Source organism: Chiloscyllium punctatum, chromosome 44 (assembly GCF_047496795.1).
Source record: "Chiloscyllium punctatum isolate Juve2018m chromosome 44, sChiPun1.3, whole genome shotgun sequence".
NCBI classification, from domain to species: Eukaryota; Metazoa; Chordata; class Chondrichthyes; order Orectolobiformes; family Hemiscylliidae; genus Chiloscyllium; species Chiloscyllium punctatum.
The window spans coordinates 8607075-8626304 of record NC_092782.1 but is presented as its reverse complement, the minus strand read 5'-3'; the positions used below and the strand labels follow the sequence as shown (position 1 = coordinate 8626304).

Below are 19230 nucleotides of genomic sequence, written 5' to 3'. Positions count from 1 at the left end.
TCCTGCCACTTCTTGCCAGCTTTCTGAACTGGACATGGGATTATTTTCTTTTGGGCTTAAACATAACCCAATTTAATAGTGAATTGAAGTTGCCTATTCTCATTCTGTTTTTAATGTAGAAATCTGCACCCATCCTGTTTAGCTCAATGTCTTAGAAATACCTGACTTATTCCAGCACTTGGATTTTGGTTTAGTTCCCAGATTCATGGTTGTCAGTCCATACTTCTAAATCATAGTGCACACGCCAAATGAATCATCTTGAATTTATGTTGGTTGCTTTGAGAACCAGTTATAGGGGACAAATTGCATTTGCTTAGCATATAGTAAGAAAGGGTGAGAATTGCAAGTCTAATCTCAACTAAAGCCTTAAAACCCAAGATGTACATTGGAGGAATTCAGAACTTTATGCAGCAAGGAAAATAGGTTAGTGAGAACAATGTAGAAGTCTGAAAGTACATTATTTAGTTGAATCAAGTATGATTCAATAAATGTCATGCCGTTTTTACATTCAGTAATATTTTCTACATTATTTCTGGAAATTTGTACTAATGAGGTGAAATTTTAATAAAAGATCTGAACATATTTAAATATGCATGAACTATTGATTTTATTAGACTGATTATTCAAGAAAAACTTATTCACAAAAGCAAAGCTGAGTTATTCAGTGAGAAATGCCAATTCTATTTTTGGGAAATTTAGTTATTTATCGAACAAGAGTAATTAATTGTTTTCTGTACTCATGCTGATTAACTGGGATCTTTGCAATTTTTTTGAGTGCTGGGGAGTTCTAGCGAACACAACTGAACTTCATCTGAAGTTTGATTTTAACCTGTGAGAAATCAACTCTGACAGAAGCTGCGAAGGACCCTTGGATAATGGGTGTGGTGCTGCAATTAATGAAATCATTTCAGATTCAGGAAGGAATAAATCAGTCAGGATTTCCATTCTTGGTGCTCAAGAAACTTCTAGTGTTGCACGCACACTTATAAGTTACAACAGTAAGTCATTCGCAATAAACACATTTGCAAGGACAGACTTGCTGTAATATCCCCAATATCCCTTAAATGATGTCCCTTGTGTTTGAAAATATGGTAACATTTTTAAGGCTTAGTGGTAAATGGTGAAATGCATGTGGAATTGAGTCAACACTGAAGAAGCAGGGTACAAAACACTAAAGCGATGGGGGAGAAAACTGAAACAAATCCAACAATTCAAATGAAGTGCAAAATATTGTCGTTAAATTCCTCAGTACCAACTGTTGCTTTCTTTTTTTTTAAACGAATCACATGATAAGAATTGGTAGTTTAATGATGTACGTTTCTACTAAATATTTACATTGTGAGAAATTTTTTAGTAAAACACAATGTTATCCAACTTCTGAGAGGCAAAACCCTTGACTGATGTAGGAAACATATTTATTTTGGAAATTTTCAAGCTCTGGTATAAGATTTGTTGAGAAAAATAGTTTGAGATGGAACAATTCTGTAAGTTTGTGGGTAAGCTTCAGTAAATGATCTGAGTTTTTACTGGAATGTTTTGAGACTAGACTTTGCTGTTGTGTTGCTGCAAGTTCAATTAATAATATTCATAATAAACCCCAAATTAGCTTCACCTCTGTCCCCTCCAGATGTGCTTCAAATCTATCTTGGGCTGCATCTGCAGCTAGCCAGCTCTGAGCATTGTTGGAACCAGGATACATAAGTCTTTTATATTTAGTGTATTACTTGTCATTTCACAGTGAGGCAGAGGATATTTTGCAGTGATGGATGGGGTTGAGGGAAGATAGACTTTTAATAAACCTAAAGTCTCACATTTAACATTTGAACAGTGTACTTGTACTAAATTGATCATTTGGATTTCGTCTGCAAATTCTCAAGATAGAATTCTACAGGTTCTCAATTTTTACAGGTACATAGCTGGTGTTGATGAAGGTACATTGATTCAATTTCTGCCACTTTCCCTTTTGAGAATTTTGGGGAAGGAGTCCCGAGAGATGGTAGCACTGCAAAGCTTGGGGATAGTGTTTGGGGGTGGGGGGGTAGGTGGTGTTTGGTGTACAATTTGAAGTGTTGTGTAACTCCATAATTTGGGGTCTAGTCAACCTGAAAGGACAGTTGAGTTGCAAAAACTGTGACAGGGATTAGAGGAGCAAATGTGGATTGACATCTCTAAGCTCTTAATGGACCTTAAGTCAGGGTTACGCTGTATTTGTAATAAAGACCTCCTGCAACCCTCACATCTGAAAAATCTCAGCACCCATTTAAATTCTTGCTGTCAGTTAAAAGATGTAAAAAATGTTGTGTTGCATTAACATCGGGCCACATGCTACTAAAGGCCAGTGCTGCACCTGGAAAGAAAACGCCTTTTAAGGTTATTGATGGAATTTCATGTTTTTCAGTTGCAAGTGTTATTGCTATTTCTGGTATTTGAGATTTTGCTCCAAAGAGAGAAATATTTCCTCCTTGCATAAAATTAAGAGGGCGACTGCATAATTACCTTGTCGAAGCTCTTCACTGCTTTACTGCAATGAATTGTGGTTGCTAGGCAAGATTAGTCATAGATTCCTAGTTACACAGCACAGAAACAGATCCCTTGGTTCAACTTGTCTGCTCCAACCAGGTATCTGAAACTGATCTAATCCCATTTGCCAACATTTGGCCAATATCCCCCTCAATCCTTCCTATTCGTATAACCATCCAGATGCTGTAATTGTAAATGTTGTAATTGTAGCAGCCTCCTCACTTCTGGCAGCTCATTCCAACACGTGCCACCACCTGCATGAAAAACTGTCAGGTTCCTTTTAAACACCCCCCCCGCCCTCGTCACCTTCAACCTATGCCCTCTAGTTTTAGACACTGCCATCCTGGGAAAAGACCTTGGCTATTCACCCTATCCATGCTCATCATGGTTTTACAAACCTCTATAGGGTCACCCTCCAGCTTCCAATGTTCCAGGGGTGAAAAGCCCCAGTCGTTTCAGCCCCTCCCTCATTCAAACCCTCCAATCCAATCAAGCATTTCTTTTTGTACTCTTGTATAAAGATTGGTCCAAGGTCATCACATTTCTATCTCTTTACCAGGAGATCATATTGTGAACTTCAGTTTTGTATATACTGTTTTTACTGTGCTTGCAAGAAATTAAAAAGCTCTGCTTTTTTTGGGTTTATGGTTTGAACATAAGTATTGAAATTCTGTTGACATGAAATGCCCAAGTACAAGAACCAGATGCACCAGTAAGTTGCAGTTCTTGAAGTTATCACACTGACCTGTATTGTAAGTAAAATTTAGTTGTCACACTTTGAAATATCTAATATAATTATTCTGCTTTGAGGCAGTAAATTGACATCAAGCTTGTGGACTTCATAAGGGGTGTGGTGAGTTGGAGGCAGGTTGACTTTTTTTTTAAACAATATTGAGTCAAGAACAGTCAACAGTGATAAAGCTGGCAATAACTGATCAGTCAACATTCACTTCATAATAGCATAGATAATATCAGTTCTTAAAAGCAGTTAAATATTTTCAAAGTATTTCATTATTTATGCAATGGTCTGGATTTTATCAGCAATAGCCACTTATCTCAAACATCTTACCCCCCCCCCCCGCCCAATTTGACTCCATGTACACACTGATCCAGTTGACATGATGCAAGTGATTTTTTAACTTTTTTTAGCTTTAGCCATTTGATGTTTGGCAGATCAAACATCTGTGTTTCTGCAAAATTTAACACCTTTTATTATGCTAAGATTTTTTAAACCAACAGCTTTGTTTTTAAAAATGATTCCACATATATAAAACCTAATTGCTATATAGTTAGAGTGAAGCCCTTTGAGTTTATTTAGAAACTATTGATACATTTAACTTCCTTTCTCCCATAAATATATTAACATTGAAAAAGTGCCAGTGTATTTCAAAGGTAATGTATTTCTTTTTTTAAATTTCTATGATCATTATCAATGCAGCTTAATTTCAGTATGATCTTTTGTTGAAATCAGCATTTTGCTTCCCTTGTTTGTCTTAGGAGCTGATGGGGTGTACTTCTTACATTCTTCAAAGCATAAAAAGAAAGGTAGAAACAAAACCAAGATGGGTTGTGTTTTGTTATATTGTGTGAATTTTCCGTCTGCTCCAGAGAGTGCAAAAATCAAAAATATTAATTGCTGTACATATGTTATCATCCTATTGAAAATACCTGACTACAGTATGCTTAAAGTCTTGTTCACCAATAAGTGTGATCAGTAGCTTGGGTGCTGACTTTCAAATGGGTCTACAAGTTGAAATGGATCACTGAAGTTAGTTGAAAATAGCATTGTTAAATAGCATCTGTATCAATAATAAAACTAAAAATGTGTTATACAAGTTGTACTTCAACTCTGTGTCAAATTCATGGTTAAAATCAGACTTTGTTAAATGTGATACAACGTTGGTACAACTGCCCTCAATTTCAAGACCTTACAGTGCCAATGACTTCTGCTAAATGCTGCTTCCCTGATAAGAATCTGAGATTGTCAGGCTGTTTACAAATTGCAGGTTGCATTTGTTACTAAGATGAGCTTCCAACTTGATTTGTGCTTCCATGAAGCTTGCATATCTCTATCTACATGCTCCTGGTAATTCCTTCTGAGAGACCAAAGATCTGGAGGCTTATTTGAGTACAAGGAGTGGAACATTGGAACAAGAGTAGGTTCTTAAGCCCTTCAAGCCTGTTTTTTTCCCCATTCAGTGAGATCATGGCTGATCTGTGGCCGAACTCCATGTACTTGGCTTTGGTCCATATTTCTCAATATCTTTGCTTAACAAAAAAAATAATTTCTCGGATATAAATTAACAGTTCATCCTGCATCCACTGCTGTTTGTGGAAGTGTGTACCAAATATCTATCCTTGGATGTGAGGAAGCAATTTTACACTCTATAGTGAACAATCTGGCCCTCATTTTCAGATTATGTCCCCTAGTTCTGGAATCCCCAACCGGTGGAAATAGTTTATCTATTCTACTTTTTCCTGTTCATATCTGTGAAGATTTCAATAAGATCCCACCTTAACCTTCTAAAGTCTAGAGAAACCAGTCCTAATTTGTATAATCTCCTCAATAACTTAATTTCTGAAGTCCAGCTATCACTATGTTACACTCCCTCCATGCCCTTTATCTTTCCTAAAACGAGGTGTCCAGATTTGCACACTCCAAGTGAGGTCTAACCCTATAGCTTTGTATAATTGCAACTTCAGGTAAACTGTAACTCCCATGTGTCTCTGACCATCAACTGTGTTTAAACACCTATAAATTACCCTGATCCATCTATTTTTGGTCATGAAGTCATAGTCGTAGAGATGTACAGCATGGAAACAGACCCTTCGGTTCAACCTGTCCATGCCGACCAGATATCCCAACCCAATCTAGTCCCACCTGCCAGCACCTGGCCCGTATCCCTCCAAACCCTTCCTATTCGTATGCCCATCCAAATGCCTCTTAAATGTTGCAATTGTACCAGCCTCCACTTCCTCTGGCAGCTCATTCCATACCTGTACCACCCTATGTGTGAAAAAGTTGCCCCTTAGGTCTCTCTTGTATCTTTCCCCTCTCACCCTAAACCTATGCCCTCTAGTTCTGGACTCTCTGACCCCAGGGAAAAGGCTTTGCCAATTTACCCTATTCATGCCCCTCATAATTTTGTAAACCTCTAAGGTCACCCCTCTGCCTCTAATGCTCCAGGAAAAACTGCCCCAGCCTGTTCAGCCTCTCCCTATAGCTGAAATCCTCCAACCCTGGCAACATCCTCGTAAATCTTTTCTGAACCCTTTCAAGTTTCACAACATCTTTCCGATAGGAAGGAGACCAGAATTGCATGCAGTATTCCAACAGTGGCCTAACCAATGTCCTGTACGGCCGCAACATGACCTTCCAACTCCTGTATTCAATACTCCTACCAATAAAGGAAAGCATACCAAACCCGCCTTCACTACCCTATCTACCTGCGACTCCACTTTCGAGGAGCTATGACCCTGTACTCCAAGGTCTCTTCAAAATGGATAACCTGATGTTTGCTTAAATTGAGTTTTATCTACCACAGTTTTGCCCTTTCACTTAAGTTATCAATATCTCTTTTGTAATTTTATGCTATCATGCACGCTGTACATTGTCGCCTAACTTTGTGTGATCAGCAAACTTCTGATGTCATTATCTAAGTCATAATAAATAATATGAATAATTTGAGGCCCTAGCACAGATCCTTGTGGGATACCACTGGTCACATCGTGCCAATTTGTGTACTGACCCATTATCCCTCCTTTCTGTCACCTGCCACTCTGTTTCCCAGTGATGTCAGTAATTTCTCCTCCATTTCATGGGCTTGTCCTTTAATTAGCAGTTTGTTCTGTGGGACTTTATAAAATGCTGCTGCAAGTCCATATAAACAACATCCATCGACATTCCCTTGTCTACCATAGTCACTGCTGCAAAAAATTGAGGTTTGTCAGGCATGAGCTACTTGTCATGAATCAATGTTGGCGGTCCTGATTAACTGAAAAATTTCTTAATTATCGACTCCAACAATTTCCCCATCACAGATGATAAGCCACCTGATCTGTAATACCCTGATATTCACTTTTACAAAGTTAGTGATGTGCAATTTTCCTATTCAGAGCAATAACTCTTGTATCTAATGAATTCTGAAAGATTAGTGCCAACAGTGTGCTCCCCTACTACCGTTAATACCCTTAGATGGAAATTGTCAGGTCCTGGGGAATTTGTCACTCAATTTATTAATTTCCTCATTACTGATATGGTTATTTTATTCAGTCCCTGTCTCTGATCCACTAATAATTTCATTGGGCCTTCTGGTAAATTATCCTCTTTACAGTAAAAACTGAAGTAAAGTAATTGTTCAGCGTGATTGAGAGTATCTCCACTTTGTCTTTACTGGGCCAGCATTGCTCCTGACTACCTGCTATCTCTTTATTTAACTATAATATAGGATTAGAATGCCGTGGGTTTACTGGGACTTTGTGCTCATGGAGATCAGCTGGATAAATATTGGTGTGCAGAAGGCATCGTTAGAATGCAATAACTTGGGAGCTCAAGTATCACCCTTGCACTATTGCCCAACTTGAGATCACAACCAAAACTGTACAAATGGAGTTTCAAAACTTTGTCCATCTCCATTGTTCATCTGCACACTTGATAAATTTGACCCTTGGGGTCACTGGAATGTTTATTCCTAAATATTCCCAAGTTTAGTGGTTCTAGATTTTTAACAGGAGTATGATTTTTGTTTATTGCATTGAATGATGCTGATTCTGATCAACTGTTAAGTGAAATGCAATCCATGGCTTTGATTAAAGTGTTCAAATCTGCTGGAATGTGGAAGTTATAGTTAAAGTGCTCTTCCCTGTGTGTCTTTGCTGACTCTCCTTAGAAATATAAAGTGCTTCGTCTATTTGGATTTTGCTTTTTGTTCTTTAAAATAGAACAATAATTATTTAACAGCAGCTGTAAAAATCCCCTGTGCAGTTTTACTAAGTACTTCATGATTGCCAAGTTAGCTTTACAAGAAATCCCACTCTGATTACAATTGAAAGAAAAACCTATCTGGCTGATTTCTTCTGTAAACTGACTGCTGAACATTACCCAAATACCTATATTTAGGAACATGAGAAAATGTTTCAAGACGTGCATTTTTATTGGCAGCAGTTTTATTCCAGTGCTGTTTTGTCATGTGAAAGTATTCTCTATACCATATAAGGTAAAGAAGTAAATTTACTTCTATAATGAAGCAGTTATGTTTGTCCCATTTCAAGCAGTGGTGCTGAAATTACTGAATAGCCCTTTTTACACACACAAACTTTTATTGATGCACGATGATAATTCGTGGAGTGTAGTTTTGCATTTTTGTGACTAATTTGCATTTCCTACAGATTTCTCTTAATTATGAAGTGTTTGTGCTGTGTATTGTTTAAAAAGTTAAGGTCATAGTGGGGAACATAGTTTGAAAGTTTAAAATAAATTATTTGCATTCTTAGAGTTCATCAGATTTGTGAACATTTCAAGGTTTCTGACTAGAAACTGAGATTTCTCCCTGGATTACTTTGTGGCTCATTTTTATCCCATTTCGTCGATGGCACAACAACTGTTGCAAAGTATGAACACTTTTTATATGGAGGCCTCTTGATGTTTTACTCATGGAAGCTTTCTCTCAGTTAAAGCTGTTTGTGAAGAGCTTTTGTATGTTTTTACTATTAATTCAAACCTGCTATTTATATAGCACCCTTAACATTGCAAAACCACCGTTTCATTATATTACTCCCCTTAGATAAACCACTAACCCATAACAAGCTTTCAAATCTCTTAATTGGGGAAAAATGGTAATGGTATAAATATTATAAATTTGGCTGGAATATGTGAATTAGCCTGAACATACAAGGGGAGAGCATAATGTTGCTGAATCAACATGAAGGCAATCTGCTCATGTAGAAATGGAGGCAGTCCAAAATACAATAGATTTCAGTGTTTTTAACTCAATTCTGCACTTCAAGGTTTATACTGAAGTACCTTTTGACTGTCAACACACAGCAACAAACAGAATTTGAGGGTGAAAGTGATTCATTTCACTTTGTATTTTGAAAGTTGAGTGAATGCTATTACTGTTTGGTGTATAAGAGTAAGAACAGGTCCTTTGGCATACTGTACACTTAGCTTTCATATTAATTCATAAACATTTTTTCATCTGAGATGTTTGAGTAATTTAAAAAATTTCACTATTTTTGGTTTTACGTAAGCTATATTTATATTGATTGTTTTAAACACTCTTGCAGCTTTTGAGACTGCATACTCTAGCTGTTGGCTCGTCCTTTTCATCGCTCTCGCTCTCTTGCCGCTCTCATTTTCAGCTATTTAGAAATAGGTCACTGTTGCTAATTGGATGTGATTGCTGCATATTTTGGTTCATGAAACTGTATGTGTAATTTAAATGCAAAACCAGGTTTTGTTTTTGAAGTAGGTTATAGACATTCATTATTTACTTCTGATTCAATGCTCATCACAGTGTTTGCTTTTCACGAAAAATGGTTGAGTTGTAGTTTGAGGAAAAAGGTATGGAGATTTGAGAGATGTTGTTACTTGAATGTCCCATTATGCAGATTTGCAGAATCCAATGATTTCCATATTTTGTAACCATGTTACATGCAGCATTGACCAACCTTTAGTCATTGAATTGGCTGGTTAAATTGATAACTGTTTCTAAACTAGAGAAGGGGATAATTGTCAACAGTACCCGAAACTGAATCTTCGTTCTAATACCCCCTGAAAAGTATATTTTTCACTTGTTCATAAAATGTTAATATTGCAGCTGTTTAAGAGGGCAGCTCACCACCACCTTAAGGGCAACTAAGGACAGACAACAAATGCTAGCCAACAAGTGCCCATGTCCCCTGAATGAATTGTTTAAAAGAACATGCAAATAACTGCTGCTTGTACCTTCATTAATTATAGTGGTGCTGTTGGATAACTTTCTTGGCATCAGCCTTGATTGAACCACGGTGTTGTTCAATGTGAAATCCAGAAGGATGAATTAGTCCCCAAATTCTTTGGTCTCTTGTCTGTTAATTCTATCCCCTATAACTGCTGCATCTCAGGCATGATAAGTCAAAATCCGAATCGTTCCACACTGAACTTTGGTGTGCTTACCACATAGATTGCAGCAGTTCAAGAAGGCTGCTCACAACACCTTTTGACAGCAATTGGGAATGGACAGTAAATACTAACCCAGCGCGTAACACCTATATTTTGTGAATAAATTAGATCAAAAATAAAATGCAACTTTGGCTTCCAATTTGACCATAAGGTAGATTTCAGATCTCAATTTTTTTATCCTGCACTTTTGCTTGCTTTCCTCACAGATCTTGATTTCTGCTGCTGAAATCTTTTACTGTGTCTTTGCCACTCCATGCTTTTTTTTAATGATTTCCCATGCTTTATCTTTTTTTCCCAAAAGTGGGCAACAGATATTCAGTCCTGCGAAAATTCCCACTCTTTCTATCCTGTGTATTGATGTTCCCCCAAAGTATCGGTTTGAAATCTTAATATTGAAATCTATTGTTGCAATTTTCCAGTCTTTTCCTCAAAATCATCTTTTTATCCTCACTTGCAAACATTGTTTGATTTCAATCTTTGATGTGTTTTCTTCATACCATCTGTTTAATCTACCATTCACAAAGCCTTGAGTTCCCTAATTCTTGTGAAATATCTTTCTTGAACATGATGCTTTGCATCTCTCCCTAGTCTTCTCTCTGCTCAGCTCTCCAGTCTGGAAAGGAGAAAAAATAGTTGTAGAATTTATTTTAATCTCTTTCCTCTGGCACAGCTGCTACACGCTCCTGTTTTTTGTCTCTTAGTTTTCCTTGTGCCTATCTCTCGGGGGTCTGGAGGTACTGAATAAATTAATGCTTGCTTTTCTTGTATTAGTAAACTTTAATGTGTTTAAGAGTATATAAAGTTTGAAAATATGTGTATTGTAATGTCATGCAGATTTTGTTTCTGGAAGTATAAGTGACTTTAAATTATTCAATCTGAAGCAATTTGAAATGATGCACTTTTATTCTGAGAGTGAGTAATTTGTAAAGATTCTGTTTGTTCTCCCTGATCCAAATTGACATTCAGAATGAAAATTCAGATCTAATCAGATATCATTGAAATTTGAGTTGTATGCAGGAAGACATGATTGACACATGATTCCCTTTCAATTGTGCAGTATTGGCGAAGGGGAGTCGCTAGTCAAAGAACAAAGTGAAACTTCGGTTGCAGTCCGAATGTCTGGGAGAAGTTGTCTTCCGTTTGCCAGAATAGCATGTCTAGCAATCATGCTTGAAGGAATCTGAACAATGCATTGCGATGATTTGAAAAATGCTGTTAAGGATCCAATATGTGTTCTGCCTGTTCCATCCCACCTTTGAACCAGTAGTTCATTTGTAAATGAATGTCCTGAAGCTTCGTAATTTGTCACTTCCATCATGCTGTAATGGTATGAATAATCTAATTTTGCAAGGACTTGCTCACTGCCATGCAAACCAGAATTATTACAAATTTCTATTGACCAATGTGGAATTAAAATGCACAGGTAGAATGCTGATTAGTACCTCTAATTGATTTCCTGGAATACATTTTTGTGAAGTGTGTGAGAGAGAAATTGGTCACGGTAACACTTGGCAAACATCACATTTGGTTGTCTTTTGTACATTTTGCCAGATATTCAGTTCAGTTGACTTCATTGGAGCGGAATATGAGGAGTCTTGACATTTAAAAAAGCAATTGGAGATATTTGATTCACCCAATTCAGCTTCAACTTAAAGTTGGTTAACTTTGGTTAACTTCAATTTTGGTTAAATTCTGCTCCATAAAGGTGAAGGGACTCTGCCATTAAATTATTCCTTTTCTAAGTTCTACCCTAAACAAAGTGGTGATGGAATTCTACATTTGTATTTCCCTACACATAGCAAGCTGCAATGTCGTGCTGAAAATCTTTAGTAACTTAAGTTATTTGCATTTCTATCTTGACAGTTAAGCTTTCAAAATGTTTACTTTAATGCAAATCATAAATGCTAGGATTATTAAGTGATTACTAAAATGAAAAATTACTTTAAAACATGCACCAAGAATGAGCAGGATGAGTTATCTTCAAGAAGTATTTTTTTTTAATTCTACAGAACAAAGAAAGAATTATGCAAAATCAACTGTTGTAATGTCAGAGACCTCGCAATATCGTGTTGAGGTAATTAACTTCTTCTTACAGTCATTTCATTCATGCCCGATCAATTTAATCCAATTGGAGATAAATACTGAAAGTAGTGCCTATAATTTTGTGGTGTTTAATTGAAATAGATTCAAAACTAATACTTTCAATTGTGTTGTGTACATTTTAATGTACTCCTGATGTTTGAAATGTTGTACATGAAAACCACACTTTTTTTCATGGTAGTACGTGGGGTGACTCCCATGTAAATGAACTTGCATTTGGCCCCTTGATTCAAAGTATCAATCCAAGTACCAATGAAATATTAACTTGTGATAGCATCTCTGTGAAATAAAATAATGCTGTGTAGCACGATTGCTACAGGATTGCATGTAATTCTTATCAACTTATCATACAATTTCTCTCCAACAGCACCTTGCGACTTTTGTTGTGGATCGGAAGGATGCCATGATAACAATAGATGATGGTATAAGGAAACTAAAACTACTTGATGCAAAAGGCAAGGTCTGGACCCAGGACATGTTACTTCAGGTGGATGAGAAAGCTGTCAGTTTGATTGATCTGGAGAGCAAAGTAAGTCAAATCATGGAGTAGGTTGACTGCAGATGGTTTGTCAACTGATTTTTTTTTTACATGCAGCTAAATGGCATTTGCTCATTTCATGAAGTTAGTGAGATGCTAAATAGGTACAACACATGGTTATTGATAAGTCTTACACTGATGTTTTGATTCGTCTTCCTCACAAATTGGTGGCTCAGCCAACCCAGTACAAGCTAGAGGTTACACTTACTTCAGTTAACAATGCATTACATTTAATACAGTACTGAGCTTTCCGTTTCCTAACGGATGTGGAGTTGATTACAAAGATGTAGACATGTGTAAAGCTCCAAGTTGCAAAATGTATTTAAGCAGCGTTAGATTATCTGTTAGCTCACACTTTTTGTGTAGTCTCAAATGATTCTAGCAAATTTAGTAAAATGCAAATTTAATGCCTATCAATATCATGTAGCTACTTTTTGAGCACAAGGTAGATTAGAAATTTTGTTTACATAAACTGCAGTAAATGTCACCATCTATCTGGCATTTGAATGGCTACATGCATATATTAGAAGTTGCCTAAATTTATTTAACAAAATTATCATATTACTTGAAAGGAAGAGCCGAGCAAAGCATACATTAAGGTATCTTTTTGTATGTTTTGACAGCAACTAAAATGCTGAATAGTACAAGTGTAATTGTGCTTTTTGATTGGCTGAAAAATGCAAATAAATAACTTCGATGGATTAAAATGTCAGTTTGTCATACTTGACTTTAGGTAGTTTTAAATGTTAGTTTTGTAAATTGATGTCTACTTAGCATCTTACTTGACCATGATTCAGAAATGAAATATTCAGAATCCTTCAAGTGAGCTCCATCATGTATATAAATAGTGGGAATTTTTAGGCCCTCTTTGGCTGTCATGCCGTGATGTATCCAGGGCGTGGAGTTCAGCTACCTAAACAGTGGTTTTTTTGCAGTGTACATGGTATTTTTGTTCTGAAATTAGGATGAAAGCCAGGAGTCTGACTGCATGAGTTCTGGGTAATCGCCATGGCAACTATGATGTATATTTTAAGATTCACCTTAGCTCAATGTAGATAAAGTTCACATTTTTACACTGACCTTTGGCGCACTGTTATTAAACACTTGTCAAACCCGTTCTTATGCTGTTTGAGCCAGACTGTCGTCTTTCCCCAAATTGTAGGTATATGTAGGAAAAGCCAGAAGTTAAATTAAGAACCCTCAATATTGCATTTGAACTGACGAAAGAAAATTTGTGATTCATTTTAGCTTCAGTCACCTGTATGTCACCATCCAACACTTGCATTCATTTCCTTGACCATCATCACTGTGGCTGCTGTGTATACAATATATGCAATGCACTGCATCTATTTACAATGGCCTCTTTGATAGCACCTTCAAACCCACAATCTCAACCGAAGGGCAGCAGATATATGGAACATTTGCCTACAAATTCCCCCTCCAAGTTTGCATCGTGCTTATTCGGAGCTATTTTGGAGCACATTCACTGTCATTAGATCAGTTTCCTGAAAGTTTATTCTCGAATGGTACTTTAAATTTATACTAAATTATCTTGGTTTTTTTTGAACATTCCAAATGTAACGAATGTGTACATATTTCAATCAGTCAATCCAAAGGATATCTTTTATTTCTCTACCGCTTGCATTTAATTGTTAACTGGAACATGCTTTAAAAACCCCTCAATGATATCATTTAGTGGCTTCAAGGCAATGATTACCCAACATCTAAACTGTGTTTTGTAGCTTTTATGGCTATTTATGCAAATGCGTGCTCAGTTTTATCCAGAAGTGTCTCATTACTTTGACAACGTTTTTTAAAAAACACTCAATTTGCTACAATTTCAAACTCATTAGCAAGATTTGATAAACCAATGGATGTCTCAAGTGTCAAGCTATTCATTTGAAACTTGAAATGTGATTGGTATCATGTAGATTTTTCCTTTTTATTCAAGTAATGGGTTTGGCTAACATTTGCATTTTGGGTGAATAAGTGAGGATCTGGGGGAAATAGGACTTTTTTTTGTAATACTTTTGAAACATAGTTTTGTAGTCAAACGTTTCTGGTTATGAGCTTATACTCTTGTTGTCTCATGTCACTTGAGGTAATGAGGGCTACAAACATTAATCTAAGCATTCTTCTTAGTATATTGCCACTTGAATAACAACCCATGTTTCAAGCATCAGCTATATAATGTGTTATTGCTGATGAAGATTATACATTACTTTTGGCATTTCAGAGAAACAGTAAAATGTTGTGGTTCTGTTCGAGCTGGGAATTTGTGTTGCAAATGTTTCGTCCCCTGTCTAGGTGACATCCTCAGCGTTTGGGAGCCTCCTGTGAAGCACTTCTGTGATGTTTCCTCCGGCATTTATAGTGAATCCGATTCACTAGAGAGGAAGAAAAGGACAACCAACTCCCATTCCTAGATGTGATGGTACAGAGAACACCGAACGGAGAATTCACCACAAAGGTATACAGGAATGCCCCACACACAGATCAAGTCCTAAACTACAAAAGCAACCACCCCAACGCACGCAAAAGAAGTTGCATCAAGACACTGTTCAAAAGGGCCACAACACACTGCAGTACACCAGAATTGCAAAAAGAGGAGGAAGAACACCTATACAATGTATTCGCCAAAAATGGATACCCGCGCAATTTCATCAACAGATGCCTAAGGGAAAGACAATGGAATGAGGACCTGCTGCAACCCAAAGGACTAGCCACACTGCCATACATCAAAAACATTTCTGAACTGACAGCCAGACTACTGCGACCAGTAGGACTCATAACAGCACACAAACCAATAGCCACTCTCAGACAACAACTCACCAGGACGAAGGACCCAATATCCAGCATGAGCAAAACCAATGTAGTGTACAAAATCCCAAGCAAGGACTGCACAAAACACTACATAGGACAAACAGGAAGACAGCTAACGATCCGCTTCCACGAACACCAACTAGCCACGAAACGACATGACCAGCTATCCTTAGTAGCCACACACGCAGATGACAAGCAACATGAATTCGACTGGGGCAACACTACTATTATAAGACAAGCCAAACCGAGAACAGCCAAGTAATTCCTCGAGGCATGGCACTCATTCACAGATTTAATCAAAAACAAATCGACCTGGACCCAATATACCGACTGTTGCAGCGGACAGCTGGAACTGACAACCGGAAGCAGCAGATTCAAACTACTATAAATGCCGGAGGAAAGATCACAGAAGCGCTTCACAGGAGGCTCCCAAGCACTGAGGATGTCACCTAGACAGGGGACGAAACGTCCGCAACACCAATTCCCAGCTCGGCTAACAGAACCACAACAACGAGCACCCGAGCTACAAATCTTCTCCCAAACTTTGAAAACAGTAAAGTTTGTAAATCTGTTGCCTTTTTGCCAAAACTATGTTGGTTTATCTGTTTAAACATTTTTATATTGGTTTATAACTTGAGCAACTTTATTTGTGTTTGGGTTGGTGAGTATTAATGGCAAGGCCAACATTTATTGCTCATTCTTAATTTCCCTTGAGATTGGATGGCAGCTCATTGACAAAGTGGAAATGCACGTTGAAGTGGTTGATAGTAACTGGCAAGCAGCTGATGATGATAGGAATTGCATGATGGTAAACCAGAATGCAATGTTGATTGGTTGCTGTCTTTTACTGTTCATGCCTACATTTTGGGGAAGGTAAGGGACAGTCTAGTTCATAAATGACACTTGATCAGCTTTACCAGTGTTTAGAGGTTAACTGGGCATATGGCTCAGCATCAGTGCTGCTAAGCCACAGTAGGTTGTCCAAGCCTTTTTCTATCCAAATTGAAAATACCAGACCATTGACTGGCTAAGCCAATATATACAGAAATTTACTACAACTTCTGATTTCACTGTAGTACATCCAAAGTAAAACTCAGATGAACTGTCTTTGGAAAGTGGGGAAGTTATTTTTTAAAAAACTAAAGCGATAATGGTGCTGCTAAGAGAAGTAGTGGTTATTGATAACTAAAGCTAACAGCAATGCACATTAGTTTAAAATTATACTGGCCAGAAATCTGTTCTTAGCTGAACTGATTCCCTGTTGATCTATGTTGTTGTGTACACTGAATTAATATCTGCATGTAGATGTCAAGAATTTATTTAACATATCATTGGAAATCTTCGGTTATAATATGAAGAGCTATAACTTCAAAATGAAGGATTTATTTAAAGATTTTATTAAATCTCTAGAACCAACTTAGAAAAGATATAACAATTACGCTTGAAACATAATTGGGGAACACTGAAGTTTTCAGTAAAAGTACTGAAAGGCCTCTTGAAATTTGTAATGATATACCTGGTGAAATATGGAACAATGAATTGATGATGAAGTCATGCTAATTTTAATACTATGAAGAAATAACTGATTAGGTTAATTGTTTATATGCATACTTTTAATGAGCATCTAGCATATTGTCACAGGAGACTTCGTTCATCGGGTTAGATGGGATGAAATAATGGCGTGGAGTAATGGGGAGGCATTTCAGAAATAGACTGAAAATGTTATAGTGGTAATTTCACTGGTCTAGTTATTCAGAACCCCAGGCTAATGTTCTGGGACATGAATTTGAATCCTACCAAGACCGATGGTAAAATTTGAATTTTTAGTAATAATCTGGAATAAAATTCCAGACTCATGGGTACCATGTAACTATTTTGATTGTCATTTTAAAAAAATTCTTGTTCACTGGTGTTGTCCTTACCTCGTCTGGTCTATATTTGACTCCAGACTGACAGTAATATGGTTGGCAATTAGAAATAGACAAAAATGTTTGTCTAGCCAGCAACATTGACATTCCATGAATAAATTTAAAATAAAGTTTGAGAGTTGGAAATAGCAGAGGCAGTTACAATAAAGCTGCTATATTGACACAGAGGGCAGTAAGCTTAGTCTGGTGGGGGGCAGGGGCATTGCTGATTATGGTAAAAGTGAATGACAGATGCATCATTTTGTTAGAACAAGCTAAATTGGTGGCGTTTCAAGGTTCAAATTGAGATTTTATTTTTGGATTTTAAAATTGAGATGGCAAATGTCAATTTATGAATAGGTAATGATGACACTGGATGAAAGATGATTAAATAATGAGCTAGATATAAGCCAGAAGAATCTTCTGGGAGTGCTGGTAACAAATCTGAAGCCATCATAATGCAATGTATACTAACAGAGGCCAGCAATATCTTGCCTTGCACAACTATTAAGTATAGTTGTCAGGGACCACTTGAGTTTGTGTAGACCACAGATTAGTACTACTTGAGAATGCCTCTTTTCGGTGACTCTATGAAAGCAGGAATATTTTAGTTTCAAAGGCGTAATGAGAAAGAAGAATTAAATTGCCTTGAGATTTGTATATGAACTAAGTAGTTAAAACTTCGGCTAGTTTTTCGCTTGGAAAGGGTATGACTTAGATTTGTGTATGTGTGTTGAGAAAGGCAAAAGCTTGATGTATTCTACAGCAAGGAGGTGTGGACTTGAGAGTAGAAGAATATTTGGATTCACTTCTGAGACAGTTAAAATTAGGTTCCTTTCAAGTAACATCCAACAGTTCAGAAGGGCAGTGACAGTGGTCGAGGTCTGCAAATTGATGTCTTTCTCCTGCCTCATTGGCTATATCTAGAGATATGGAAAGAATTAAGTGTGAAAGACAGGAGCATAGACTGAAGGAAAAAAGTGAAAAAAGATTTTAATAGCCCAGGTTAAAAGAATAATTTTGTGTGCTTTCATCGTAGAATGAGTTGGAGCACTTCCCCTTTAACACAATCCAGCATTGTCAGTCTGTGATGAATGCCTGTAACTACGACTCCATTCTGGCGCTCATTTGTAAAGAATCTGGCCAAGGCAAACCAGACATTCACCTTTTCCAATGTGATGAAGTTAAGGTTTGTAATTGTTTTGCTTTCTACAACAATAACCTGATTCGATATTCTTGTCTTATGCAGATTTAAACCATGTTGGGTCACATTCAATACATTCTTCAGCATTTATGTCAAAGCCTGGTGCTAAAGCAATAAGGAAGTATTCGAATACTTGAAAATTTTAAATACTGTTTTTTTGTTTATGTACAGTAGATAGTTCTTGTGCTGGTCTCCACACTTCACCCTGTCTTAAATTCAATGTTTGCTGTGCTGGGAGTGACTTCATTTCAGTCCTTGACAAAAATGTTCTGAGCAAGCTAGAATGGGAAGAGGTGAAAGTGACCCAAGTGGACTTGTGTTTGATCAATACTTGGCAACTCTTCTTCAGGCGGGTTGCCCAAAATATGAACACATGCTGTGCTGAACTAACCTGGCAGTCAAATAAATTGCTACTAGGTTACTCCCTGCTTAATTCTATAACACACATTACTATTGCTGAAGAAGTTGGCTCATTCTCTGCTTTATTTTAATTGGTGAACAAAATCTTTTTTGTCATAGAAATGCTACTTGGATAATAGTATATTTATTTAAATTAACAATTTCTTGAGGAAAACAGCATGACTTCTTATAAAGTTGTTTAAAATATTACTCCATGCTGTACATCTCTATTACACTGACTATTACAATGATTTGTGAAATGTTTTATCCAAAAGGTTATTGAATCTTTATATTTATGTTTCTGGTAATATTTGACACCTTGGAGTGCAGGTTCATAGCTCCTTGAAAGTGGAGTCGCAGTTAGATAGGGTAGTGAAGAAAATGTTTGGTATGCTTTCCTTTATTGGTCAGAGTATTGAGTGCAGGAGTTGGGAGGTCATGTTGCAGCTGTACATGACATTGGTTAGGTCACTGTTGGAATATTGCATGCAATTCTGGTCTCCTTCCTATCGGAAAGATGTTGTGAAACTTGAAAGGGTTCAGAAAAGATTTACAAGGATGTTGCCAAGGTTGGAGG

General features: G+C 37.1%; 1 protein-coding gene across 8 annotated transcripts in view; it reads left to right on the top strand.

Annotated features, from left to right (window-relative positions):
• The window catches only part of eps8a (EGFR pathway substrate 8a, signaling adaptor), a 220019-nt gene that overhangs the window by 139154 nt on the left and 61635 nt on the right, over nucleotides 1-19230 (top strand). For all 8 annotated transcript variants that reach the window (XM_072562187.1, XM_072562184.1, XM_072562185.1 and 5 more), the window contains 3 exons: nucleotides 11692-11756; nucleotides 12150-12311; nucleotides 18090-18239. In XM_072562187.1, coding sequence (XP_072418288.1) covers nucleotides 11692-11756; nucleotides 12150-12311; nucleotides 18090-18239 — 377 coding nt within the window. The remainder of the gene's footprint in view (nucleotides 1-11691; nucleotides 11757-12149; nucleotides 12312-18089; nucleotides 18240-19230) is intronic.